The sequence below is a fragment of the Melozone crissalis genome, unplaced genomic scaffold (genome assembly GCF_028551555.1).
Source record: "Melozone crissalis strain CALT ecotype California unplaced genomic scaffold, PUWL_Pcris_2 ptg000008l_1, whole genome shotgun sequence".
In the NCBI taxonomy this organism is placed as follows: Eukaryota; Metazoa; Chordata; class Aves; order Passeriformes; family Passerellidae; genus Melozone; species Melozone crissalis.
In genome coordinates this window covers 15,294,803-15,307,467 of record NW_026535786.1, presented here as the reverse complement: position 1 = coordinate 15,307,467, position 12,665 = coordinate 15,294,803, and the positions used below count along the sequence as shown (strand labels likewise).

General features: G+C 39.4%; 1 protein-coding gene across 2 annotated transcripts in view; it reads right to left on the bottom strand.

Annotated features, from left to right (window-relative positions):
* Window positions 1-12,665, bottom strand: part of GSK3B (glycogen synthase kinase 3 beta) — a 148,947-nt gene that overhangs the window by 39,856 nt on the left and 96,426 nt on the right. For both annotated transcript variants that reach the window (XM_054269739.1, XM_054269740.1), the window contains exons 6-7: window positions 11,643-11,749; window positions 2,325-2,422 (exon numbers count right to left, since the gene is read on the bottom strand). In XM_054269739.1, coding sequence (XP_054125714.1) covers window positions 2,325-2,422; window positions 11,643-11,749 — 205 coding nt within the window. The remainder of the gene's footprint in view (window positions 1-2,324; window positions 2,423-11,642; window positions 11,750-12,665) is intronic.

Sequence of the window (12,665 nt, the reverse complement as noted above, 5' to 3'; positions counted from 1 at the left end):
CTCCTTCAGTGGCCTTGAGAAATATCATCAGTTTGCCAGTACTATATATCATCACTACTATGACTTAGTCAAGAAATTTACCACCACAGATGGTACAATTTTACTGAAATTTTACTTCAGCAATTTTACTGAAGTACTCCTCTGCTTCAATACAACTGAAGTGCAAACAAAAGTGCCACAATTGGAGAATATATGTGCTATGAAATTACTGGCTCATTGATGTTTTCTTCCGGAGTGCAGAACTGATGTTAACAGCTTCTTAGCAAACTTTCAACCAAACAACAAATTTCTGCTTGCCAAGCATGTCAATAATAAGAGACCATCTATCTCATCATTATTTCACTTTCACATAGTGAAATCAAAGCAGTGGTAGGGCAGAGCACTACAGTTTTGCCAATAAGGTCTCTCTACACTCAGATTTCTGATCAAGCCATGGACAGTCATCATGATATAAAGCTCTATTTACAAAAATTCAGGTGGAGGTTGGGCTTTTCTTGTGGACAGCAGGGAAAGTTTAGGTTGGACATGAGAAGGCATTTCTTCACAGAAAGGGTGATTAGATATTGAAAAGGACTGTCCAGGGAGGTAGTGAAGTCACTGTCCCTGGAAGGGTTTAAGGAAAGACTGGATGTGTCATTTAGCACCATGGTATAGTTGAAATGGCAGAGTTGGGTCATTGGTTGGACTTAATCTCAGAGGTCTTTTTCAATCTTGCTGATTCTTTGATTAGCTTTAGTTTTTCAGGATTTCAGACATTCGTTAAAAAACAAACCAGGACTTCTCGGAAGTGTCCAAAAGCAAATACCACACATTATCACACAAAATCCTGAGGAGGTCTGCTCATCTGACATGGACCCCTTCACATGTCACAAAAGCAGTGCAGGAAAAAGCAGCACACCACTCCAAGACACTTCTCAGAAGTTAAAAATATTGTCACTTGTAACATCATCAGCCCTACATCTGAAAGCAACTCTAGTTTTTTTTGTGTTTCCTAAGCAAACTGACCCAACTTGGATAAAGGGAGTTTGAAATACACTGGGCAGAAATGCAATAAGAAGACATCAAGAAAGTCACAGGAGAAGTACGTGCAAGACATGGAGTCTCCAGAGGCAAGCTGCTGACTGAAGGATGTCCAGCAGGACAGACAAACTCACTGTAACAGAAGCCAGGTTTATGTGGTCAAAACCTGGAAGAGATGGGGTGACAGTCTGGAAAGGTCACAGCACACCCCTGAGCCTCAGCCCACATCATTCAGGCAGGAGAATGACCAGTCAGTGTTGGTTCATGTCATACACTCTCCTAGGACAGGGACAAAGACACTGGCAGCTCTTCTAGTCCATGACACAGATAAGTACGAAGTTCTCAATCTACAAATTTGGGTTTTGAGGGGCTTTTCACATGCATGCCGCACAAACATTTATGCATTAAGGAAGTGGCAAAATCAAGGAGGAAATTCTCTTACTACAGTGCCCTCATGTTGATGAAATCAAAAAAGCTGAACAGTATGTGTACACATCTTGTCCTCTGTAATAATGCTATCTTCTTATGTGCATAGTATATATTCAGAGGAAAATCATGCTGTTCTCTCTGGAAATCTTGTTTCCTTCACTGCAGAAGCTGAAAAAGGTAGACAAGGGCGCTGGGAAGTCAGACACCTGTCTATAAACTATTCTTCCATGTCTTCAATTTGAGAACCTCAGAATATTCACTGCTTTCCAAATGAAATTCATCAAGATGTGCTTGGACATAAGTGATATATAAGTGTTACATATTTTGACACATTAGTTATTTTACCTTTAAAAACAAGACTCTTCAGGTGAAAGGTACCTTTGTCCTACATGTCCTGATTCTTTATCTACAAAAACAAGTGCCCTTTCCCACCTTTAATTTTAAAAGAACTAGGAGGAAGGAAGAAGAGAAGGCAACTACACATGTGAAGAATCTGGCATAAGGAATTTAACAATACTTGCAAAGGCAAGTATTCATTGTGTGCAACAAAGGAAAAAAAGACAGACTCCTAAAGAATGAAAATCATACATTAATAAATATTGGCCCAGTATGTAAGCACTTTTTCCAAGCACACTGGAGCACAATCCTTTAAGAGGGAAAAAGCCCCAATATATATCATTATGCATTACTGCAAGAAGAGAAAGTAAAGATCATCAGGTTCTCAAAATAGCAGAAGTGTTTTCAAACACAGTTTACATGCAAAAACCTGTACAATCATGTCAGAAGATATGTATGTTCACCAGTTTATAACAGTGCATTTTTCATACTGATTCCCAAGGAATAATGCAGTCAAAACAACACTTAAGATTCCATACCTTGATTATTTCCACCAACTGATCCACACCACTGTCACCTGGAAAGATCGGTTGTCCTAGTAACAGTTCAGCCAATACACAGCCTGCTGACCACACATCTAAAAAGGGAAAGGTGGAGGACAGGGAAAGGTATCAGTAAAATATACATATTAAGCTCTTTCATAAAAAACCCAGCCATTTTAAGCTACTTACTTTATCCTTTGCCATGTTTGATTGTGTATGCAACACAGCTAAAAATAAAAACCATTCCTATCCTAATGTTACCAGATACCTGGTATGAAACAACAGTGTGCAGACAGTCTTAGAAGTCAAACTGTGAGATAATGAGAACTGGAAAATCATGTTAAATGCCATAATATATTGACATTAAAACTTACACATGCAGGTGAAAGAACAGAGAATGCTTGCCATTTGTAAATTGAGAATTTCCCTGTGTTGCTTTAAATCACATTGATTATGAACTGTGCATAGGTATCATGCAACACAGTGGCTGATATTTTTACTGTTTCTGAGTGTTGAATAGACTCAGATTTTCATACAGATATTGAAAGCATACATGCACTGACAGATGAACCAGTACTGCAAGTACTACTGGTATCCTGAAGTACATGATGATTAAGGGATCTGGGAGGCAGCCTCTCTACCCAGTCACTTCAAGATCTAATCTTTATCCCAATTCCATTTGCCAACTTGGATGAGTAACAGAACTGCAAGTCACAGATCACATGTCAACAGCATCTATAGAAGAAGCCTTTATCTAATTTTTGTATGTATACCAAAAACCTCAAGAAGTCCTTAGGAGCTATTCCTCCTACATGAAGATAATTTTCATAATCTATTGCAGGTATATGCTCTTAAATAATTAGGCAATTAAATATTACAGCAGCAACTTAGGAATGTATCTAAGTGTACTACAGAATACAGTATTTTATTTTTGGAATGTAATTAACCAAAGAGAAAAATCTAACAAAGCAAATGCAATAAACACTTTATCAGTGTTTGTGAGAATCTAATGTAATTGCACAGCAAATAAATGGGATTTTAAGCTGCTCAACACAGTAGAAGTATTGTACTTGAATGCAGAAAACTGCTTCTCCCCAAAAACAGATTCACTGTAAAGTTTTTTAGAAAGTTTTCAATTGTTGAATGAATACCTGAAACCTTACACTAAAATCCAATCTCAAGGAAGCGATCAGCAACAGAAGAGCCATAAAGCCTAGAATATAAACAAACACCCCAAAAAGGAAAACCAGTCCCCTTCCACCCATATGTCTTTAAACTCTTACCTACTTTTATGAGCCAGCCTTGTTCCCCAGGAGAATTCATCTCCTGAGACCTGTTCCACTGAGATAATCTATGCTATGACAGAAATCCTTACTCCCTCATCTATTTAAACTATGTCCCATCTCTGGAAGTGTTTGAGGCCAGTCTGAATGGAGCTCTGAGCAACCTGGTGGAAGGTGTCCCTGCCCATGGCAAGGGGTTGGGACAAGGTGGTCTTTAAGGTCTGTTCCAACCTAAGCCATTCTACGATCCATGGTACTGTAAAGCAGGATATATACAACCCTGCCAGTTATGGCTAAAAGCCTGAGTAAGGAAAACATCTCTGACAGTTCTCCAAGCCATCTCTTATCACTTTGTCACAACCACCACAGAGTGGTGCAAAATAAAATCAAATAAAGATTTCAGGAGTTTAAGATTTATATCAAAATAATCAGCAAGTTAAAACACAGTTTTCCTTCCCCCATTTCTAAAGCAAAGAGTGAGAAGGCTATGCAAAAATACTTCCCCTCCTCCAGAATATGGTTCAATTGGAACATACAGTAGACTAACACCACTGTCATTACTTGAGCTTCTGAAATTATTCACTTCCAAATCAAATGGATGCACTTCTACCTAATGTCTTGGTACAAACATTGCATCAGGGTTTATCCTAAAAAGTAACTACTTACAATGTAAACAGTACCAGAAATTATTTGATGTTTGAGTCTTGAATTTTAGCAACCAAACATACAAGTTGATGCTTTTTAATGTTTTAGTCACATTTAATAAAAGCTGATATGGCCACTGAGGTGCTAAGATCTCTTTTGGACAACAAACTAAGAAGGAATCATGTACAGAATGTTTAATTGCATCTAACTGCTAATCAATGTCTCTCTCTGATAGCTCCTGCTGTTGGACCAACACATCCTGCAAAACCATGATGCAAAGCATCACTTTTGGTGTCTCCCATGCATATTAGGTTTAGAGGAATTACATAACTGGTCAACAGATAGATTTCTCCAGAGGTACTGAAGAGATAGATTAAATGTACTAAGCAGTCAGAGTGTTGTAACTTAAAATTCAATTTAAAGATACCTTTAAAGGGTTTTAAATAAGCCAAGTCCTTTAGACTGTCCTTTACAAAAGAAGTAGTTACACCAAATTTGTAATCATTATTTACAACTCAAATCCTTATTTTGCACTGAAAATGTTATATATGGCTAGGACAAATATTTGACAGAATATATACAAACACAGAGCTGTCAGGAGAGTAAGTCTTTAATCACAACTCACTTCCTTTTAAGATTTTGAAACCACGCTAGCATTACTTTTTTCAGATTAGACTGTGGCTTTTAAAAACTGTTTTAAATAGCCTTGTGGTCTGACTGTTCCATTAGGTTGGCTTTGAGCTGTTTTTGCTTTTCCTAGTTTCCCTAAATGCTTTTGCACTCCACCAGTCTATTTCAGACAAGTCTGCAGGGCAGAAGTCTCAAATGCAATAGAAAAATTTTACAAAAACAGCAGGGAGCATCAGTGTTGGCGCCAAGGTGAGGAGGGTTCAGTCCTTTGGGGAAGTGCTGGGATTCCCCAGCCCTGCCAAACTGCAACTGCAAACCAGTCAAACAATGTGCAGGTCCTTGTTCAAGAAAGCCAAGCACGAACAGCAGAGGGCACACGAGAAAGCTGAGGGCGTCACATGGGAACAGAGGAAAAAGGCAAGGATGTAGGTCATGAGGAAATAGGTGGCAACGGCTGAGGAATACTTGCTGCATTCACACTGGGTTTAATCCCTCTAACATACATCAAAATCCATCAGAAACCTATTGCTCCTTATGCACTGAAATCTTCCAAACTAGGCAATCTAATGTCTTGTTCGAAGTCTATTTACTTTTCCTTTATTTTGGCTGCTAACACTTTAAATACACAGTGCAGTAAAACACAGGCATTTCAAAATCTCCATCTTTTTTCCAGGCATGTAATTTCACCAACTTCCAAATTAGGACTTGGGCAATGTTCCCTGGACAAGGAAGGGAACAAATCCTAGAAGCAACCTCAACAAAATCCAGAGAGTGGAGGCTAACTTGAGCAGCTCCAAGGAGGGACAGAAACAAAACACAATATACCAGGTATTTATACAACTCTTGATAAGCAATGTACAATAAGGAACAAACTAAGAAATTTCATCTCGGCTGAAACTTGATGGAATTTATGCCATTGACTAAAATTTGGTTCCAGGATAGTTTGCTCTTTTTTTCCCCACACCCTTTATATCTTGCATTTCAAAATATATCTACCACATCAGGATGGTAAAATTCTTCCTCAAGCCTGAAGTAAACAAGTAGTAATTTCTGTATTTAAAGACATGTTACTTAAAGGAAGTGATCAGCTTACAGTAGTTCCTTCCCAGAGACTTTTATGTCTTAGTACAGTCAGAGCTAAATGCTACAGATTAAAATGTGGTGTAACTACCTGCTCCCATGGGAGAAGAAGCATTTTCTGAACTATTTCTTTTCAGTATGTGCAAGTTAATTAAAGCCATCTAGGACTCTCATTCACATACTTTAAATTAGCTAATAAACAAGAGAGAATCTCAAAAGAAAATACATCAACAAATGGTCCTTACACCAAACTAGTTGGGACAATGTGAAATTTTAGGAGAAAATACTGAAAACTATTCATAGTAAGACAGCAGGCAAGGGTACTTTCTTCATACCTTCAGTGAAATGTAGTCTAAACAATACAGAAAATAAATACAACTGCCAGGCAACAGCAACCTTCAAATAAGCTTATTTTATATAGTAGTCACACATTACAATGGTAGCTAATGCCATATCTTTGCTAGACTAAAGAACACTTAGACAAATACCATTATCACCTAACCTACCTCCATTAATTTAAACACACAATAATTCATACAGCCTCTTGTGCTACAAAACTTTTCTTAAATTAAGTCTCTACTACTTTATTGATCTTCAGAGCTGTTAGATGGACAATGTCTAATAATATAATCTTCACAATGCCCTTGCTTTTGAATGCATTCTAGCATTACAGAAGGCAAGAAAACAAGTATTTATGTTTAAATCAGGAAGAGGCATTTGGGAGAAACAGTGCAAAATACACTCCTTAGCTTTAATTCTGTAAGCATGCAATAGCCATTTGGAGTTGGAAATTAACACCCTGTCCACAAATTTCACTTTTTCTGATCTCAAACTCTGCCTTTCCAAGCTGAAAAGCTAGCCCCATTCTTCACAGCAGAAGCACTATTCATTGAATTACACTCTAGCTCCTCTTACTCATTATTTGGAGCACATGGAGGAGGAAGGGGGGAAAAAAAGGACAGTTTCTCTAATCCACTTAGTACAAATAAAGAACTTCCATTTATCTGACACTTTATGGGGCTTATTTACCTTCCTACTTTTTTATTACCCACATCTATTCATCTCTGCCTCACTATTCCTTCATCTTGATGGACTTCCTCCATCTTGGAGGTGACTCAAAGCTGCTGCTCTGGAAACTGTGGAAACAAACCAAGAGTCAGAAAAGCAGCCCTGGGAAGTCATAAAATCAACAGCTTCTAGTTGCCAAATGCCAGACCCAAAGTGCTTTTCACTGCTGCTTGTTTGAAACAATATTTGGGATGTCAGAACAAGAGCAAAATTCAGGATTACAGGCAGGTGTGCTATGTTGGTAGAAGTTATCAAGCCACCACAGATCCATGGACTGACGAGAAGGAGTAAGGCTGAAACATGAAAATGCTTGAAAGACATGCTTGTTCCAGTATTTGGAACAAAAACTAAACACAGGTATCTCTAGTCTCTTGCAATGAAGAGATGAAACTACAATGACAGGTGGCAGAGTAGTTCAGTAAATTAACACACCTGCTTACTTTCAGCACTGGAAGTTGCCATCTGAGAAAGAAGCAAATCCTTCTGACTGTTTGGCAACTGTTCAGGGACACACCTTGTGGTAGTTCTTCCTCAAGAAACTCTGAGACTGGCCAACTACACATACCTGCAGAAGAGCTTCTGCTCCAGACTGCTGAGGTGAAACACTCATGCTTGCTAGGAAAGTGAATGAACAACTTGATGGTACTTATTTTCAGACACCCCAAGAGAAGCCAGCAATGGTCATGCAGATCAATCTTTCCCTGCCAGTGGCTATAAATGTTCCCTCTGGAACACTCCCAACTCCTGCCAGTGCAGTGGTGGAACAAAAGCACTGAGAGCAGCAGTCCCTCGTTGTGCAGAAGCACCACCAGGATCTGCTGAGTCCTCCCCTGCCACCTCACCTGGGGAAAAAACCACATGAGATTGAGGCAAAGCTCAGCTGCACAGCTTCTTTCCATACAAAAGGAGCTCGAAGCAACAAAAACATCTGTATCCAGCCCTACTCCAGTGCCTGTCCCAGGACAATGCAGGGGAACATGGGCACCCATTCCAGGGCTTTTCAGCAGCAGCATCACCCATATGACCAGCACAGCCAGAACCATGCCATAAACATACTCTGGGATGCTATAACATACACAGACTGGCAAAGAAGAAACCTCAGCCAAAACGCTGTCAAGGCACAGCTGAAGGGCTTGGTTTGGAAAAAACCAACAAACCAGGCTCCCACTTCCCTCTCTTCACCTCCCTCAAAAAACTCCAAACAACCAACAACAAACTCCTGCAAATCAGCTGCGGGAAGTAAACTATGTCCATTCCCAGCAAGCTTTAGAGACAAACACAAACACTTGCAGAATTCATAGCCAAAGGTGCACAAAGGCCCAATCTGTTCAAGCTATGAAGGCACCCAATTGACATGAATACTTGTGCCTGACCACTGAAAAATCCTGTAAAGTTCTAATGCAGTCACATAACAGCTATTATGAGTAGGGACTTGCAGCTATTTGGCAACAGTGACTATTTAAGAACTCTAATAGGTCATTTCCCAGGTCGTTATTTTAAAAATAGAGTCCCAGGTCTGCTGGAGGCACTAACTGCAGTAAATGTGATTTGATGCTGCTCTTACTATGGCATATATTTAAATGCAGCACTAATGTGGTACTTTACAGAAGTGTGACAAACATCACATCCCTGGCTCAGTTATTTTTTAAAGGGAACTCTTGGGTTAGAACTGAAGTCATGCACTTCAATGAAACAATCAAGATCCTAGAAGTTAAATGCCAGTTTACAGTTTGTTGTGACATCCAGGATGAAGAGACACATCCTGGAATGAACTGCTACACTGAAGAGCAAGTAATGTCATGAGGACAAATTCATGTGTTTAAAGACAACATGGATGAAGCCAGACAGCCTAATGGAACTCCTGGTTACAATGCTAAACAAGATGACTAACAACTGACATTGCCATAATGCTGCTGGCTGTGCAGTCAAGTATTGGGCCACCAGCGCCACTGCCTAGTCTTAAAAAGGACTTCTTGCTCAGAAATCCTTCCAGTCATTATCCTGTTGCAGCGCATTATAATCAGAAGCCCTGCAGGAACATTAACATACAACAAAAACCTTCACAAAAACAGCTGGAAGCCTTGCAGATAATGCAGGAAAATTTCTACTTAGAACACTTTTTGGCTTTGTATTCTTCGTTGATTTTACTTTTACCACAGTTTTACTAGAGGATATTTAACTGGGGGAATAAAGATCCCTGCCTTACATGTAAAGCTCACTTTTTGTTACCACACACGCACAAGTGATTCTTACAGAGTGATAAGGACTACAGTGGGAAAAGGCTGTTATGCTAACAACTCAAGAAAAACAAGAACTAAAAAAACCAAGCATGCCAACATATAAGTTTAGAAGGCAGCATTACAATACTGAAGCATTTCACAGTTCCCTACACACTGAGCTATGGATAAAGCACTAATAATTACATGCTCTTCTTCTTCTTTTAATAAATCCATATATGCTTGTTGATTGGTTTTCCAACAAGCTGGATGAGTTTGGATGAACAATCCCATGTGAAATAAGGAAGAGTTCTCACTATGCACAATTGCTGCCTACCAGCAAGAACTAAGGGATATGTACAAACAGCAGCACCACAAAATTAACCCTTAGAATTTCTTAACCCTTAGAAATTAGCATACTGCAGAACACTGGGAAACTGTAGAGCTTGTAAAAGCATTGTATTCCTGCTCATCTCCCAAATCCAAAGACTGCTAAGAAAGAAGAGGAAGGTGGATAGGACAGGAAGGAGTGAAGGAGTATTAACTTAATTTTCAAGCAATTCAGTGCAAATTTCAAAGAAAGGACTTGGAGGGACAGGTGGGGTTTTTGGCACAAGACAGAACAATGACTGAAATTCAAGATATTTTTGAAGGCAAGTGAAAAATTGTACTTCAGAACGGAATTTTCGTTAGAACCATTTTAGAGACCAGCAGGTAAAACAACAAAAATGGAAAGCACAAATTGAACAAGGGTCTGCAGTTGGAGCAAGAGACACTTCACAGGCTTATCTGAAAAGCAGTTTCTCCTGCTGACACATAAAATACACATTTTATGCAGCTATCCTCTGAAACAAGAGGTCTCAGTGCACTCTGATAATGCAGCTGAGCCAATCTATTAGCTCTCAGCTGGCAAAAAGATGTCAAATGGGATCAGCCACCTTCCCCTCACTCACGAGCTCACAACACTTTGCTTTTACCTGGGCTTTGCTGCTTACTGGACTGCACAATACTGCTGCTTGTACTCACTCACTCACTCACTCACACAGCATGAAGTTAACATGCCAAAATCTCTTGTCAGTTGATGCTGAATCAGCAAATTAAACAGTAAACTGTGAGTGCCAGGGTATCCAGGGACAAGTGCAGGGGTGGGGCTGCCACTTCTGGCAGCAGCCAACAGTAAGTTCTGCCCTTCTATCTTTATTGTGCCATACTTGCCCTAGACTTCTCTTGGTTCTGCCTCTTTTTCCTACCAGGAAGATATGCAAGAGTTGCTACAATACATACTGAATAGAAACTAATGTGAAAAAAATTTATCAGAGCAGGGAAGTCTTCAGGAACATGCTGAGGCTTTTTGTTCCTCTTTAAGAACTGCAAAGTTAAAACAAGTCAGCCAGCCACTGAGTTTCACTCTAGTTCAAACATAGTGAGTTTAAATACACTGGTTATAAACAGTCTGCCAAGAGTTGATCATGATCTCAAAATCCTTTTGAAAACATTAAACCTTGCCTAAATGACTCAAGGCCATAAGCAAAGTAAAAGGTTCCCCAATATTGTGCAGAGAGCCAAAGCTGCTCTCTTTTGCACTAGAACTCAGGAGGAGCCCAGGCAGTATCTTGACTGAAAATCTGAAGTAATTACCAACAACCAGCCAACACACTGTTGTTCATTTCCAAGATTTTTCATTTTGCTGTTCATTTTTGGTTCTCTACTGTAAGAAAACTTGGCTATTCCTTGATCTCCATCAAACCTCCAGCTTCCCTAGTATCTCCATGACACAGCTATGTGACAGGTATATAGAAAGAGTTCTTTGTGTTCAAAATTAATGACTAAAGGACAGTAAGAGCTAGCAGAATTAGTTGAATTAGAAGGACTGCTGTACACAATATATTAAAGTTGTAAAGAGAATTTAAAGTCAATCATTAGGCCACACTTACCTCCCCCTATAAATGCTTTACTAAAAGCCAAGTAAATAAATTACAGATTTATGTCTAAACCACAGCACATCAGAAGCAGTAGCTGGTTTTCTGCAGACATTCTTTACAGTTATTTCAAGTTATTAAAAATGCTTTTCTGGCTTGAGATCTCATACCTACTTTTAAACTAAACAGCAACATTACATGGAAAATTTTTTTTCCCCTTGTAATCAGATTTCCCCCCTCTACATTGAAAAAGCCCCTTTCCTAATGTAATTAATGCTGAAATCTCAAAAGGTGTAGAAAGCACAGCAGCCATCTACAAACCATTTGTATTTCTTTAAAAAGTGGTACCTAATAATTTACAACCAAATTCAGTCCTCGGGGATTATGTTTGAGATCTCTGGAAACCTTTACACTCCAATAGAGGATAAAAACTGAGGCAGCTGGTACAGATGCCAATGAAATGCACACACATACCTATACTGGAGGTATAATCAGTGGCCCCAAAGATCAACTCTGGTGCCCTGTAGTACCGAGAGCAGATGTACGACACGTTGGGTTCTCCACGAACCAGCTGTTTTGCACTGCAAAGAAAACAACAGTATTTCAGTAATGAACACCTGCAATATTGCTGTGCACACCAACATGAAGCTTTGGCACTCTTCACCCACTCCCCATTCTCAAATGCTGAGGTATAATATTCTTTTAAGCTGATTCAAATGGACTCCTTGATTCACTGTGAAATCAGTCCAATCCATCAAACATCTACTTCGTACTGGGGACAGCAAAGGAAATTCTGAGTACATCTAGGTGAAAAATAGGGTCAAATTTTTGGCTGCCAGTTGTCATTTGACAGATACAAAGGCTTGTTTACAGTGGGAAGGAGGACAGAAAACAGTTTGGTCAAATGTAGTCACCGTTTAAGGTTTAAAAGCTCTGGATACTCACAAGGACTGAGGGGGGTATTTTTGTCTGTTTGAGGTTTTTGTTTGTTGGTTTGGTTTCAATTTCCCTCACAATATTCTGCTCCTTTGCTACTTAAGGGAGCTTGGTATGAGGTGACAAAGGAAAAAAAAAAGCCTTTGCCATTATATTCACATATTCATGGTCCACAATTAACATGAAGGTTTCTCTTATACTGCAATTGATCAGCCACAGAGGGTCTAACCTACAGTATTGCCTCAATACTTCTCTTTAAAAGAATCCAAGAAAAGAATGGGCCACAAGATCACACTGCTTTAGGAACACAAGTCTATGGGCATATTACACTTCTTTCTTAATTAACAAGTGCAAGACAAGAAGGAGCTGGAAGACAAAACTTCCCTTACTGCCCTTTTGGAAATATGACATTCACCTAGATAGCACCAAACACTGCAGAGTGGCAAGCCAGTCAAATCCAGTGTTCAGCTCTCCAGACACTCCTCTCAGCCTTCAGTGAAGAACTTCCATCACCCATTTTAAAAAGTCTCAGGTTTCTATATAGAAACTACAGTTAACAAA